Here is a 17,782-nt window from a genome sequence, read left to right on the forward strand (position 1 = left end):
TCTATAGAAACTTGTTTTATTTTCTTACAAAAAGAACATAATATATTCTTATAAATAATAATATTCTTATAAAAATTTTACAAAAACAGCATAAGTGGCTAATATATTTTTGATTTTTTTCCAAAAATATAGGTCTATGAAATATGTAATCGTATATTTCGGAACTATTGGCTTAATAAAATCACCTATACAATGTTTATCTCCAATAACTAATATATATGAAGACATTCAGTTTCTTTTTCTTTTCCTGTAAATTCATGCCTACTGTAGTTATGTTGTTTTTGTAAACATGCCTTCAATTGAAACATGACGATCGGTTTGGCCTAGCGAGTCATACTGGCCCTGCCTGCTAAGCCGCTAAGCAGTATGTCGCCGCGAGATAGACTACCCGTCCTTATGTCATTAATACAGTTAGAAGGAGACGTGTGATCTATCTCGCGGCGACATACTCCCGCGGCAATCATGTGCTAGGCCTACAGGGTTCGGATCATAAGGGTATTTATTTGTCTGATGAGCACAGATATTATTTACTGAGTCATGGATATTTTCTATGTATTAAAGTACTTGTATATGTATTATATAATAATAAGTAGATCGTTGTCTGTTACTCACAACATAAAGCGTTCTTGAGCTCTCAGAAAATCTGCGAAATAATGTCCTATTTAAAATATCTGCGCTCTTTGGAGATTTTTCCCTTTTTATTTGAAACCGTTAGAGCGGACGTTCACGAGAATTTAAACAACATAACTTTGGAAGCACGTCCAACATTTTTTATAACCAGAGATCGGAAAAATTTGCGTCATTGCTCGCAATAATGTGGACATGTCTCCAAAATTAATTATTTAATTAATTTCTTACTTGACATATAATTTGATTCCTAGTCAATAAATACAAAAGTTTGTTGTAAACGTATAGATTTATTAAAGAAAATAATCAGTATTTTTCCAAATTTCAGCAGTCAGCAGTACTTAAGTGCTGAAAAACTCCGCTCGCAATCCACTGATGTTAATGGGGCAAACTTAAGTACTTTTATAGGAATATTATTATTCCAGTATAATTCAGAGTTATTTTCTGTTCTAAGTTGTGGACGATAACTTCAAAATCGGGATTTAGTATCTGCATAGTTGTTTGAATTTACATCCATATATATAGTATAGGTAAATACGCATACGTACTATTTTCACGTCGTATTATATTAAATTCAATTTTCGCCACTAATTCGTTTTTAAACTGGCGATATTAGGTACTCACCAGTAAAGAAAATGCCATTTTTTAAATTTGCCGCCGATTAGGTATGGTACGTACGTAATTTAGGTACGGCAAATACGACTGTAATTTGAATACTATCAATGTCAAAATATATATATTAAGAAAAAGTGAATCCACGGAGGTTTTATATCTAGAGAACTAGACGAACTAGTTAAATAAATCTACACTTTAACAAACTTTTGTATTTATTGACTAGAAATCAAATTATATGTCAAGTAAGAAATTAATTAAATGATTAATTTTGGAGACATGTCCACATTATTGCGAGCAATGACGCAAATTTTTCCGATCTCTGTTTATAACTTATGTTGATAAAATCATATTTACTCACGCATGTATTCCCAAAAGAGATAAGCAGAGTACATGCAATTTGTTGAAGTTTCTGTGTCATTGTCATTCTTAGCAGTTAAGGGGTTGAAAGAAAACAAAATTGTGATAAAATAGCAGTGACAGATTGCAGTTTAGTCCATCGGTCACACCACAGTTTAACCAATATCCCGAAGTCAACTTCTACGACACCCACGGGAGGAAAAGGGTCAGTTGGTGAAATTCTTAAGCTTGTGATTTTTCCCAAATCGGTACATTGACTGTACATACAGAAAGATTATTTCATATTTTTTATATATTTTGATGATGAAGGTAGCCATGGTGTAGAGAGCTTCATTTTTCATCAATCAATAAAGTACATAAAATTATAATCATGGAAAATAAATAAATATTTTTTTTTCACAAAAATGACAAATAGGTCAAAATGATAATATACTATTTAAACTGGAATTAAAATGAACTTTTAGATTTGAATTCATTTCAACTTTCTTCTCTTGCGTCGAAACTATTTGACGCAAAAATGTAAAGAAAGGAAAGTTTAAGTACGGGATAAAAAGAGCGGGAATGATGTCACTTGCCACTAAAGTTGTTCATTTTACGAACGGGAGCGCTTGCGTAAGCGGACGTTAAAAATTACCAAAGGATTTTTTGAGCTAAAATTTTATTGGACACGAAGTCCGGGCAGCGTCCCTGTACTCTAGCAACGTTTGCCTGCAATTTGGCCCCTTTTATGTTGTCGAATATACTTTTTGTTAGAAATCACCTTTACACGTTCGTGTACCACATGTGCTGGCACTTCTACAGTACATAATAAAAACATAGGGTGAAGTCAAATCCATCTTGTGTATGAGGAATCATTCGTTAGTACGAAGACGCTTACGCATCGGAAAGCTGAAAGCATGCGTACGCATTTTCATACTAACGAGCGATTTTTCATACACAAAATGCGGCTCGATGCTGATAGATGTGACTTATTACATACATAATAACTACCACACTACTACAATTTCAATGTGATATTGGGATTACAAAATTATTACGTACGAGATATCTGCTTTGGCAACAAACGCCGGCGATGTATCTCTGAATTTCAAAGGAAGTGACTAATCGAACGTCATAGTCGCGGTATTTTGGTGGCCGAATGAGGTTGCAACTAGATCCTTGCATACAGCACTATAGGAAGAGCTAACCACGTTAATTTCGTCAATACACTACTGCTCTCACGGTAGAAATCGGGTGACTGACAGTGAGTCGCTACCCGCTAAGTGCAAACAGCGTTGTAAGCACATATATCGCTGCATGTGTACGCAATTCTACGAGTGCTGTTCACGTATATGGATACAAAATCCTAAATTGCTATAATGTTGATTATCGATATTGACTGATCTTTGATTCTGGCTCAAATTAGATATCTGGAGAGTTCCATTGTTTAAAGAAAACACGTATGTAGATGTCATTTTTATATGTTTAAATACCAGCTAAACTGTGGGCTGAACTGTCGACCGCCGCATTTCTTAACCGATTATGAATTCAAACTTCAAGAAAAGGGCGTACTAGTAACACACTTATGGTCTCTAGAGATGCAAGTGTGCGTTCTCTGCTTATCCTGGGCTCAGATCAGCGAGTCCCTTTTGGCACCGCGTCGTACATCTAAGTCATACTTCTTCAGTATGGGCGTTCGTACTATGAGGTTATTTTTAATGTGCTTATTTTGTCTCTGCCTATTCTTCAAAATATATATATTTAGAAACTCGGTACGTTCAATGAACCGCTCACCACATTTTAATTTTGAATCTGCATCTTCTCAGCTTCCGGTTGGAAATCGTTTTGCGAATTTTCTCCCCCTAAAATCGGTCAGTTGCTTCGAATCTGTCGCTCGACGACACGCCACGCCAGTAAGTGTTCCGTTTGGGGCCACCGGCCGAAATAAAAACAAATGCGGGCCATCCAATCTCGGGGGCACCTATTTCACGAGCTACGCTTGGCCCATGTTCATAGAAACTGCGATTTAAAATAGAATAAAAGTTTATTTTGTAATTTTGTATATACCTAGTGTGACGTAATTTTTCGTCGTCAATATGATGATGTGAAATTAGAGTTCCTGCTTTTTTATCCTTACTGTTAAAATGTTACGAGTAAACAGCACAATACTTATACATGACATTTAAAAATAAGATTTAAGTACTGTGTGTTTCGATCTAACCCCCCTCACACCATTAAAGTACCTATTTGTAATAAATTCCCATTCTCACTGTGAATCAGCAAATAGGTAATATAATATGTTACACCTACTCACATGTACAAGAACATTTATGTCGCTCGTGTGTGCTTTCATCGCTTGTGTCACGTAGTCTCATGTTGAGTCGGAAACGCAATTTTGTTATGTCACGACAACACGCTGGAAATGTGTAATTAATTCTTTGAATCGGGGCCTCTTCAGGCGCTTCCAGCGGACCCTTAGGACCGAAGCGATTTAATTTTCTGCCTTTTGTATCCATCTTATTTTCGATTTCCCTTATATCCAAATGTCATGTTCTCAATGAATAGGAAATTCATTATCGTCAAGCTTTCGAATACGTATTTCATTTATTGCGGTCCATAAATTTAAATGAAGGTCTACATTTATGGGTGAAACTTAAATTATGAAACCATTGAATATTGAATTATGTAGTCGAATTGAGTAGGTACCTACTCAATTCGACTACACGAAATAAAACTATGGAAACGGGTTATATCGCGTATAATGAATTTACAATTCATCCCGACGTTTCGAGCACTTTACAGCGTTCGTGGTCAACGGGTGACTGAGGAAAAATTACAATTTGCAAAAACTACCAACTTACAAAAAGTATTAATGAACCATAAATAATATAGTTTTTTAAGGCTGGTTCACACACTGTTAGTTGTTTTATTTCGTGAGCAACTATCGCGGTAACCGAAGACAATATTGAGTACCCAGTGATAAACCATAATTTCTCAAGTTATGTGATGTAAATTTTAATTTTGTGGTTATTAAGAGAATAATTGTCTGCACCAGTAATAACCGGAAATAAATATCATTTGTGGCTATGCCATATAAAAGCCTAGGCTATTTTTTTAGATTTTGAATTTGGAGTTTTCTTTTATTTCTATAAGAGTTAAAACTCGAATATAATTTGTACAGTCACGGATTTTAATTGCGCATCCACTTCCAGCCCATTTTATACTGGACACCTAGCCTGGCCTTGGCCTCTAATTGGCTCAGCAATTAAAGTCCGTGAGTACTTATAGGTACTTTTACTAATAGTCATTACATACTAGTTATGAAAAAAAAGCTGCACTTTTAGATGGAAGCAAGCCGCTTTATATGGTGATAGTAGACACCAAAGTAAACGATTTTTTCCGAGGATATCAAAATTTCATCCCTTAGGAAGCCGAGCGTAGCGAGGTGTTTTATGAAAATGAAAAAACATATATATTTTTATTATATCGTCCGATTTTAACAAAACGTATCTCAACTGGTGACGTTCTAAGGGATGAAATTATGATATCCTTGAAATTTTTTATTTTATTTTGATGTGTACTGTCGCTATGTAATTTTTTGTGTAAGAAAAATATATTATTTCTGACTTTCTGGCAAAGGAATTTCAAAGAGGCCATATAAAGCAAACTTTCCCAACTTTGGCAACTTATATCTTAAAAAATGCTAATCCGATTTCGATGCCATCTTTAGTTTTCAACTATGAATTTATCTGTCTTTGATTTAAAAAAACTGAGATATCGAAATTGTACATCCTGTCATTCTTTAAAGTTATTCAGTGCGATTTTTTTATATGTTATGTATTTTTTTTTATAATTTTTTTTCTTAATAAACAATAAATAAATAATATATATTTTTTTCTAATTTTTTTTTATTACATAAAGCAATACCTTTTATTTGAGATACGTTTTGTCAAAATCGGACGATACAATTAAAAGATATAAATTTTTTTCATTTTCATAAAACACCTCGCTACGCTCGGCTTCCTAATGGATGAAATTTCGATATCCTCGGCAAAAATCGGTTACTTTGATGTCTACTATCACCATGCAAAGCGGCTTGCTTCCATCTAAAAGTGCAGCTTTTGGCCAAAAATTCTCCATAACAAGTATGACTATATAAGTACGCCGCGACTTACGAAGTTAAGTCTTGAAATAAAATGTCAAATATTAGATTTATTTCAGGTAGGTACATAATTTTTTTTAGGTTGGTTGTTGTTTATAGTATTAGATCAACGTCACTTGTTTATAGTATTAGATCGGTATTACATCGCAGTGACATCTTACAACAGTTACAACTGAGGAGCATTGTTCGAGTGCAACAATGGGTTATATTATAATTATAATACGATGTAATACCGATCTATATAGCATAATTATTATGCTGGTACGGCTCGTATATGATGATTGCACCGTGAGTGCGCACGCTAGTTTATTATATATTACATGCTTTAATACCAGCGTAAATTGAGTTAAGTAATTTATAAGAGACTGCTGACAATCTGAAGCTAACGTTGAGTCTCTTGGCAATTGTTAGATCACAGTTGAGATTCTTAAATCACGAGCTTTCCAGTAAGGTTTCATAAAAATATATTTTTCCCCTCACTAGCTCGGAAACACGTGTTTTTTCCTTTAATACCAGCGGGTAAAAACGCATTTTATCCACTAGTGGGTAAAGTAATTTGACCTTGAATAAAGTCAAACTAACTGCTTTAATAGTTATTTAATTGTTATACAAGGGGGCAAAGTTGTATTTTAACGCCGAGTGTGGAATTGAAAAACGAGCAAGTGAAAGGATTCTATAGTTGAACCACGAGCGAAGCGAGTGGTTCGAGAATAGAATCCTGAACTTGCGAGTTTTTTAACACACGAGAAGTAAAATACATTTGCACCCGAGTGTAACACAAAACTTTTCCCCTCACTATAGCGAGGAAACTACAACGCAAAGAATGCGTTTATCACTGCTTCCAGTAGTTCCACAGGTGGTAAATCATCTTTATTACTAGATTCACCTACTTTTATCAATTTTAAAGCAGTTAATTTGACTTTATTCAAGGTCAAATTACTTTACCCACTAGTGGATAAAATGCGTTTTTACCCGCTGGTATTAAAGGACAAAACACGTGTTTCCGAGCTAGTGAGGGGAAAAATTGATAAAAGCAGGTGAATCTAGTAATAAAGATGATTTACCACCTGTGGAACTACTGGAAGCAGTGATAAACGCATTTTTTGAGTTGTAGTTTCCTCGCTATAGTGAGGGGAAAAGTTTTGTGTTACACTCGGGTGCAAATGTATTTTACTTCTCGTGTGTTAAAAAACTCGCAAGTTCAGGATTCTATTCTCGAACCACTCGCTTCACTCGTGGTTCAACTATAGAATCCTTTCACTTGCTCGTTTTTCAATTCCACACTCAGCGTTAAAATACAACTTTGCCCCCTTGTATAACAAATAACTATTCTGCTCTCCGTGCTATGTGTCTAATCATACTACGTATTAAAAAATAATCATTTAAATCAAGCTTCCAGGCTCATTCTTTTTACATAAAAAAAAATATAGTTTTTTTTTAATACCACGTCGGCACGTGGCAAACAGTTAGGTATACGACCCGTCTGATGGAAAGCGGTCACCGTAACCTATGGACGCCTGCAACCTTAGGGTGTTTTTTATTAAATTAAATCACATCAAATTAAATTAATACTTGATAGTCACAATAGAGGTTAATTATTATCTGTAATTAGGTATATTTATACTCAACCTATGTGACCAACATTTTTCTTCAGAATGAGTGCCAGGGTCCGCTTTACGTCTTCTTTTATACTTTGCCCGGATAGTTCTCTTCCTTGTCAGCTATCAGAGCGTCCAGCCAAACGACGCTTAGACCTATATTTTACCTTGTAATGAATGATGGAGTAAGTATTCATTTCTGATTAATAGATTATTGCAAACCAAAAAAATAAAGAGAACGCACAGTATTTTTCTAGACAGAAAATACAAGTTTCGAGTCCGGTATCTTCTCTTGATGCAAAATTATTGATAATTTACTGTTGTTACATGAAATTACCCAAATACCTATTTACATAACAAAATTAGTAAACACATGATTTACACAGGCAAATGAGCAAATTTTGAACAAGCATTACAAAGACTCGGGAAAGCAGCTTAGTCCAATACTATTATTATGCTTCACCCAAAATTATGCCCAACTTGGTGAAAAGTTCGTTCCTTGGAGCATTAACGTACCAAAATCATGTCTTGATGTATTTAAGAAGTTGACTTTTCCGCGAGAGAATTTCGGAAAGATATTAAGGTTTGACTGGTGGCCTAGTGGTAAGAGCGTGCCACTTTCGATCCGGAGGTCGCGGGTTCGAACCCCGGCTCGTACCAATGAGTTTTTCGGACCATATGTGCGAAATGTCATTTGATATTTGCCAGTCGCTTTTCGGTGAAGGAAAACATCGTGAGGAAACCGGACTAATTCCAATAAGGCTTAGTTACCCTTCGGGTTGGAACGTCAGATGGCAGTCGCTTTCGTAAAACTAGTGCCTACGCCAAATCATGGGATTAGTTGTCAAAGCGGACCCCAGGCTCCCATGAGCCGTGGCAAATTCCGGGATAACGCAAGGAGGATGATGATTAAGGTTTGACTGCTTTGGTTGTTATAGCAACTCGTAGGTACGTGATGAGGTGGCAAGTTTGTTTTACAATAATCGAAAGTATGTCGGTCTGACTGTGTATCTTATGTGTGTGTGTGTGTGTGTGTGTTAAGTACCTCTTCACCGCTGGACAGGTTTAGTTGTGGTGTAGGTAGCTAGGTAGATATTGTATGGTATTGGACCTAAATTACTAATTCCACGAATACATAATATATTCGCCAGCAAGAGCTAGTAAGAAGATAAACTTTGGTGAGGAGTTTAAAACTCAAACACTGTACAATGCACAATTGCACATGTTGTGTTTAAAGGCTGGTTATAGAGAGACAATCGGTTCATTAGGGCCCATTTAGACGGTACGAGAACTCGCATACGAGTTTTATTACATTGCGGTATTGACGGTTGTGCAAAATTGTACGTAACTTAAACAGCACGCAATGTAACTAAAATCGCATGCGAGTTCGCACGCCGTCTAAATCAGGCCTTAGGCTAATTGTAGCTTTCCATCACAAAGTGTATGACAGGTTTTGACTGCAATAGGGCAATTATTACTGAAATTGTAAAAGAAATTCGTTTATTCTTTTTAGGGTTCCGTACCAAAAAGGTACAAACAGGAACCCTTATGGTGCGACCCTGTCCGTCTGTCTGTCCGTCTATCACAGTACAAAATATCTCGAGAACTACTAATGCTATCAACTTGAAATTTAGAGTAGTTGTGAACATTATAAACCTTTACAAGTAGAAAGTATAATTTTTTTGAATTTATGAATTTGAATTGTTGAAAATTTTAGGAAACATTGATTTTATGCTACATATTACAGGAAAAATAAAATCGTGTTTGTATCTTGGAATACACGCGTGCGCGTGCGTGGGTGTCGTAGAAGTCGACTTTGGGATATGGGTTAAATTGTGGCGTAGGCGAGAGGCTGGAAACCTGTTACTGCAATGCCACAATTTCGTTTTATTTTACCCCCTTTTTGCCAAGAGTGGCACTGAAACTTCAGTGGTTCATGTGCTCTGCCTACCCCTTCATGGGATACAGGCGTGATTGTATGATGATGATGATGATGATCTTGGAATATTTTTTTTTATTCACAAAAAACTTTTCAGATTTTTACTTTCAATTTAACCACCCTTGCCGTACTTCAAATGAATACGAGATGTTACGTAAACCATCTTCTTTCCAATAAAGTAAAAACTGTTTAAACGTTAACATTGTAAAGAATTATCCCTGAAAAACCAACATACTATACAGGTCGCGTAAATTAGTTAGCGAATTCACCGAGAGATGGCGTTATACACAATAATGCTCATTAGTACTTCTAACTTCTAGTCGTCATTAAAGCTATATGAGAAACATAAGATTATTAGGTCGTTTGAAATAAAGTTGGTTCCGTACCCTCGGTGGGCGAGTCCGACTCGCACGTGGCCGGTTTTTTAAAACTATGCCCACTTCTATAAATTTAAATTGTTGGCCAATATCGCTAGTATAGTAGGTATCCCAATTCCCAATAGACATATTTCAAAAATAAATTTTGTCCTTTTCCACAGGTTTTCAAGGAACTAGATCAAGCGCTCGAATTTCAAAAATCAGCACCTCGGGTCTCTCAAGCTCGCGTTTCGCGTTAGTAAAAAGGCTTACGCCGTGTCTTGCGTGGGCGACGGTCGCGCGACCGTCGCCCACGCAAGCCACGGCGTTATGGACAACCGGGAGCATTTGCACCGACGCGATAGGCTAAAACAGACGAGCGCTAGGCCTGCAGAGTTTATCTTCTTTTATCATTGTCCCCAGCACCAATATCGTCGCCCCCAACACTGAAGCCCGAGCACAACGAGCTGACGGTCACGTTCCCGCCACTCGATGAGATCTACCACACGCCGGAGAAGCACTTCGCTACTGAAAACAACACGGTTGTGACGTCACAGATCGGCTCGACGGCTCTGCTACCGTGTGTCATTAGGAATATTGGTGATGGAATTGTGAGTATTTTCTTAAATTACTATTCAGACGTTGCTTGTTAATATGCTGCTCAAGTAATGTTTTTCCTCAATCTCAAATTAAAACTAATTTATTCTTGAATAAGAAACCACAAAAATCTATAATCTTCTGCGTAGTATAACATAGTAGTTAGATTTAGACTGCAGAAATACTCCCACCTTGAAGTAAACAGCCTAATAATACAAGACCATAGCGCACTGTCCCTGGCGGTGAGTAAAGTTGCCAGAGCTCAACGAACTCCTCAAGGTGTTACATAGATACGGCAACACGTACGTATGTAACGCAACTTGTTTTCTAACAAACTGTATGGTATAGCAATGCAGAGGTACGGTCAGTCTAGTCTCGATTTTTAAACACATAAGGTCGAAAAATGGTAAACCACTTTTTTGCGTGTCTGTACAGTTGAAATATACATAAATAGTTAACTGATCCGATTTCTTTGTAGTTTCTTATACTCAGTAGAAACAGAAAATCCGCTCATTGAATTATTTCATCAGAAAATAATTTCAAGTAGGTACGATCAAGAAAAATAGATGTAGGTTAGCGACTAAGTTATTTTTCTGTGTCGAAATCATTACGTTGCCCTAGATTAAATGAGTTGGATTTTCGATGACTCGACACTTAAAAGAGAAAACGCTTTTACAAGGTTGGGTGTCGCTTCAACATGGTAAAGACACAGAATATATAATAGTACAAGTACAGAAGGCCCACTGCTTTGATGTTCACGAAATGCCGCCTTTTAAATGCCTACAAAATTCTAACAAAGAAACGAGCCGCACGTGCGCAGCGTCGGACGATAGGGTTGCCTATGGATTAAAACGAATTAATACTCAGATAAAATGTTACACTATTATACTCCAGTCTTGTGTAATTTGTAGGTATATAGTTATACAGTAGGTATTTATATATTTTTGTTTAAGCTCCAACATCACAAGCCTTATTGAACTTTTCCGTGGGACTTAAGCAATAGTAGATCTGTGTAAGATTGTCCTATTTTATTCATGATGTCTATTTAACTAAGCACTATTAGCCATTCACACGCCGACACCGCATATAAAACTTTAAAAAATCTCGCGACGTAAAGTAACAATAGAAAGTGCGAACGTGCGTTCCGTGAGAACGCGCGCCACCCCTGACTAGGCCGCGAACTCGCGGCCGCCAGCATGTACTTGTAGCGCGGCGATGGAATCGCGGAGTGAGCCGCCCCTGGTAAAGATAATAAATAAATGTAAATCATTGCTACTACAATTTGTCATTATTTTCATGTTCATTGTTATATTTATATTCTCCCTTACCCTAAATTTAATGAATGATTATTAACAAGAATTTAGGTGTTCACTGTAAATAAATTCACGTTACCAGCAAAATTTACAATACGAGCCCGGTCTCGCACGTAATAAGCTTTAATTTTTGCGCAAATTTAATTATACAGGAACCCCAATAAACAGTCGATTCTGCAAAAAATACGTAATTCGCAAACTCATAATATGGTAATTATATTCACCGAACCAAAGAAGCGGAAAATACAAGGTGAATTATTAAATCTACTTGCATGACTTTAATGGAAGTCTTTTGTTTCTTTTATATTTAAGTCTCGAGCAAGTTGAATATTTTATAGGGATTATTATCTTGCAATGTTTCCGTCGCAAAGGTCAACAGACTGCTAATTACCTGTTAAGTAAAGTTTAAATGTAATAAAGAGAATGAACGAGAAATGCAGTGTCATTAAGCTTCTTCTTTAGGGGTTGGAGTCGCTTTATCCGCAAAGCGCTCGCTATGGAAGGCTCAAAATACATTTCGCGTCAAGCCCGCTTAACCTTTGATTTTTTCCTAATTACCCAGTACAAACTAGCGCTTAGCACAAAACACATTAGTCCCACTCAACAAGGTAAATAAACGCTCCTCGTTACGAACGTATTAAGCGAGCCATTAATTAGTCAGGTTCAGGTAGGCTGCTAAAATGGCCGTCGTGTTACGATTGTTTCATGTGGCACACTAATGGTTTATTTCCTGCCGTCCATCCCTCTTCCACGTGGTATTTACTAGTGGTTCTGTACTGTACTTTCGCGATATACTGAGAAAACGCAAAAGTGAGACAAGACAGCCATGTGGTCATAAGCGCCACACATGCTATTGGCGCTTAAGTTCTTTATATTATGTTATGTTTTCCAAAGAGAGGAGGAGGAGGTTTTGTTTTATGTACCTACTGGAACTGGAATGAAAAAATAATCATTGAATTTGGTTTTTATTAAAAATCGATTGAAAATTGCGAGCTGTGCCTAAAGGAGAACATCAGAATACAAAAAGCAAATCGAGTTAAATGGTAGACCTAGACGCTCCGGTCAAATATACATATATTATTATCAAAGAGATAGCTAGTAATGACAGGCAGTTGAACTTGTCATTATTGGATAAAATCGCACTGTCTAAATAAATTACTGACTCAAATCTCAAAGGCAGACCACTTCTTACATTAGAAGTTTTTCAATCTTGCTGGCGTTTCAATACGCGTCTGTTCAATCAAAGAAAAATAAGTTATCGAACTGTACGTTTCTATTATCTACCCTTTGAACAAAAATATTCTTCTTTTATTCATTATTTGGGCTGGACAATTTGATCTCAATTGTGACTGTAATTGGAATTCAATGGCACATGATCTGCGTTCATTAGAAGGGGCATTCAGCCGTGTAATGTTTCGGAAATTATTACACCGGTATTGAGCATCGTCGTGACTTACTTCTTATCAGATATTAGACTTAAGCAATTTCCCATTGCTGTTTTAATATACATATAATAATTACCCAATTAATCATACAGGGTTACCAGGTTTACTTACATATTTATTCTACTGAGTTTCCGATATTTCGGCATGGTTGCAAATACCACCTTCACGAAGGAGAGACTGCTATGTCAGTATTTACCCTCTTTTGGATTGGTTTGTTACGAACGAAGTCTCTTGAAACTCGGGCTTGTTTACAACTCCCACAGTACTCGCAGGGATAGTGACGTGCTTTGCTTAGCCAAACAAAGGTTCTAATACTTACTTTGTCGGCAGATATCATGGATAAGAAGAAAAGACTACCACCTCCTCACAGTTGGGCTGACTACGTACAGCTCCGACCAGAGGTTTCAAGCTATACATCTACAACATTCAGAGGTAAAGTACCTCGTCATCATCCTCCTTGCATTATCCCGGCATTTGCCACGGCTCATGGGAGCCTGGGGTCCGCTTACCTACTTTGTTAAATTTACATAGGTATAGTCAAAAATCAAAATAAGATGTCATATATTAAAAAAAAATTACATCTTATTTTGATTTTTAATTTATATATAGTAGTGTGACTACATAAAAACACAAATCAAAATATTTATTAAAATGATTTGATTTGTTCCCATAGCTGCGTACCTAGTCAATTTAAACTTAAAACTATAACAAAAATTGTAAGTATTACTTACGAGTAGGTACCTCAAATGTATGTAATTAAATAATGTTGTTGTCTTGATTTTTTTTTCTGAGGCAGTATATTCTCCAGTATTGCCGCGTTATAACGCTGCCGCAGTACTGGTGCGGTCTGAATATTAACGCTACATTAGCAATGCTACTGCCAGCTGCAACTACAGTACAACCTCCTTTTAAAGCATCAATGAAAAATATATTTTTAATAAACACAACTAAATATTAATCATATATTATGTCTAAACTACAAATGACTTATTGTATTTTCATTGATACTGTACCGATTTTGTCTCTTATTTTCAAAACAAGATATTCCTTTTTTGTGCATCGCGTAAATAAAATAGCAATTACTATTTTCTATATTTTTTAATGGCCTAATATGTGTCCCACTTTAGGTCAAAGGCCTTCCCTTCCTTCCTTCCTGCACTTATCGGGATTTAGGCTGGTTTAAGTGTCACGCGAATGGTCCGCGCGGAGCGATCCGCGCGACTAATTTGTATGAAGTTGACGTTGTCGTTCGCGCGGACCCGTCCGCGCCACTTTAAAACGCTCCCTGATTTGAACTTCATACCTACATATTAGTCCGGTGCGGATCGCTCCGCGCGGACCGTCCGCGTGAGCGTGACACTAAAACCAGCCTTATACTTGGATGCTGATAAGCAACAATGTGTCAACCCACACGCCAACCATTTTGAGAAAATGGCGTCTAATGATTTTTTCTCATTTTTTTGTGTTTCTCTTAAAAAAAATTGTTTTTATATAGATTGTTGTGTTTTTCAGCTATAATACGTTCAGTAGTAGTGATTATTGTAGCTTAATTTCAAAACAAACTTCATTTTGACGAAATAATGCCCTTTTCTTTTATTGCGAATTGTTCGACGACGTCAAACTTCTTCAAGACTGTGTTATGATACTTAACCCACTTTTGCTAATTGTTTAAAAATATCTATGAGTCTTAAATAAACATGTTAAAGCACATAAATTGTTGTTGTGAAATACTCTACCTATGCATATTTTTAACTTTATAAGTGTTAAGTAACATATCAGTCATGGTCACTTATGTTATTAGGTATGTAGGAATCAATGCATTATTTATTAATCAAACCTTTTAATGATTTTTCTACTCCCGAACTGTTATTCGTCATTTACAGGATTGTGCGTATCGAAAAAACTGAAAACGCCTTGTTTGGTTCTGTAATCATGGCAACGCATTGCATTAACGATACTGCGTGCGTGCGCGGGAAGGCTTTGGGCAGCTGAGCTGACAGTGCAAACCTTTGCAATACAGGAAACAGTGTGAATTTCGCGAGAATTATTTAAAAAAAACTATTAAAAACTAAGTGCATGGTCGTTGTAAAAGTATTGTATGCAATGGTGTTTAACTGACTCCAAAATATTCGTGGAAAGTACGCCACTCATATTTCTTGACCTCCTTTAAACGCCTGTTGAATAAAATACTATAAATTAACTATTAGAGTAATGATCATTTCTAGGCACATATTTAAATGATCTGTGCTTTTTCAACAAAAAATCGTTACAAAAACCAAATAATCATCTTTAAAAAAAATAAACTACTTATCTAAAATATACAACAAAATATTTTTTTACGCTAAGAAATAGACTAAGTCATTTAAATTATGAATAACTCATGACTTGTACAAGAACAAAACATAAAATATCTTTAACAAAATAATAAACTACCATTCAGTAAGTATTCAAAAATCAAACAATATTTTTATGCATACAATACATTAACACGTCTTAATGTAATTAGTAATTATAAAAAAATTGTAGCTTATATTAGATTTTTATATAAACACGTACTTGTAAAAAATGTTTGCAAATTATAATAACGAATATGTATATTCATGACTTAAAATGTTCAATTTCGTACTGAATTTACCATTCATGTGCAAAAATATACTAATGGACTAAGTCATAACTTATTCAAATATAAATTAATATGAACAGTTATATTTTACAATATAGTGTCATGGTACTTACACCAAAAACGAACAATTTATGACCCGAATATAATTTAACAATAATGACTTATGTTTTATAACACGGGTCGTAGCATAAAACAACGAATAAAATATCATTTTGCAATAATCATTCAAGTCTCATAGTGGGTAACTATGTCATTTTTTGCGTTTTGCAAGAATGAGTCAAGTGTAAAAAAATCGTTGAGTCAACCCTCATAACACATTATTGTAATTTAAATATGTCTTCTGCCAATTACTATAATAAGTTAAGGTTCTTGACACATTAATGCAAAACAGGCAACACACGATAAAGGATTTGTGTTAACCTATTTTTTTACTTTTGGGATAGTGAAAATTTTCAAAATGAAAAGGTCATTTTTGCAAATAGAAGTTTAAAAATCCAGCTATAACATGGCATTAAAATCTCATTTTTTTAGTTTTTGTGGGTTGACACATTATTGCTTATCACCATCCACTTACTCGTTCTAGCTCTCATTTCTCATTGTCGGCATAGTTTATAATACTCGTATTCTTACAATATTTTATTTAATTTGCTACAGGACTGGACACTGAAAGTGAAATTCGTCCAAAGTCGTGATGCAGGCATTTACGAGTGCCAAGTTTCGTCTCATCCGCCCACCAGTATATTTCTACGGCTAGATGTTGTTGGTAAGTTTTATAAATTTAATTAAGGCGACACATCGTGAATTTTGGCGACACGTTTCTCTATTTATACTAGTATCAGATACTACAAAACTCGACTAAGTATTATGTGGTGAATTGGTTACTAATGAAATCTACTTCATTTGTGTAGTTATGAAATCTACCTACTCCATTTGAGTAGTTGCCATTACACGAACTTTATTGCATAAAAAAATCGTCTCCTAGATTTATATTGTAATTGTAAGTGTTGGTTATTGGACCATTTCAAAGGCGCCAAATTTTCATGAAGGATTAGTCTAAACACACTTTAAAACAGTAGTTCTGTTTTTTCATAACATTTTCTATTTCTGCTCTAACGAATATAATTGTATATTGCCGTAAACGAACTTATAGAATAACCTGGCGCAAAATCAAATTTGCTTCTCGCAATATCGGGAAGAGTGCGAGTTTTGGGAAGTAGGCGAGCAAGAAGCGCGGCAGAGTGCATTATTTGATTTTATGGTTGAAGGATGCGTCACCTTATATCAGCAGTGTGTCAACACCGCAGCGTAGGAAAATCTATTTTTTTTTCTCAGACTGTGAATCTTCATACCTGTGATCTTTCATACACATACCAAATTTTTCATGAACAAAACGGCGACGCGGCATCAGATCTTGTCGAATGTTACGCAAAGAGCTGCGGCTGACATTGGTTTACATATACCTAACACAGATTTTATATTTTAGTATTTCTCCCTAGTGACAAACCATATTTTTTTATATAAAAATCCGTAACTTGTTTTTATCAAACCTTTGATACCAATGACATTCTACCATGTAGACGCCGACACATTAAACCCGAGGCGTGTTAAGTCGAATCAAATTGTAGTACCTATTTTATATGACTAGAATTACACTATAAAAATCCGACGCGACGCCACGCTCTAACAAACTGCAACGTGTTAACACGTTGCATCGCGTCGCGTTTTAATATTTCAGCGCCTTAATTGTCTTGAAAATCTTTTTCAAATATTAATCTCAAAAGCAATGTAATACTGACTGACTGATAATATTTATGGGTACCTAATATACCTGTTTACTATGTACCTACTTACTTACAGAAACTGATTGTTTGTATGTTCTATTTTATCTTGGAATATTTTATGACAAATAAACGAGATAGGTACGAGGAGATAGGTAGGAGCGTATTTCTTTGATGTCTTCAATAGCTACATGAAACGATGGCCCTGTCGAAGATAAGATAAAGTTTATCAACTAGAGGTATTTATATGTATAGAAAACTCCGAATAAGATAAATAAAGTCTAAAGTCGATGCTTGTTTAGATCACACTCCACCAAGCTGACCGCTTGATAGATGGCAACATCGATTAGTATTTAACAATTTTAAGACATACTAGTTAAATTATGTGGGTCA

The 17,782-nt window shown here is 35.7% G+C and overlaps 1 protein-coding gene across 1 annotated transcript in view; it reads left to right on the top strand.

Annotated features, from left to right (window-relative positions):
• Positions 1-17,782, top strand: part of LOC125236252 — a 164,842-nt gene that overhangs the window by 107,515 nt on the left and 39,545 nt on the right. Inside the window, exons 3-5 of the mRNA XM_048142944.1 lie at positions 10,057-10,244; positions 13,319-13,420; positions 16,266-16,374. Of these exons, the coding sequence (XP_047998901.1) occupies positions 10,057-10,244; positions 13,319-13,420; positions 16,266-16,374 (399 nt within the window). The remainder of the gene's footprint in view (positions 1-10,056; positions 10,245-13,318; positions 13,421-16,265; positions 16,375-17,782) is intronic.

Source organism: Leguminivora glycinivorella, chromosome 2 (genome assembly GCF_023078275.1).
Source record: "Leguminivora glycinivorella isolate SPB_JAAS2020 chromosome 2, LegGlyc_1.1, whole genome shotgun sequence".
NCBI classification, from domain to species: Eukaryota; Metazoa; Arthropoda; class Insecta; order Lepidoptera; family Tortricidae; genus Leguminivora; species Leguminivora glycinivorella.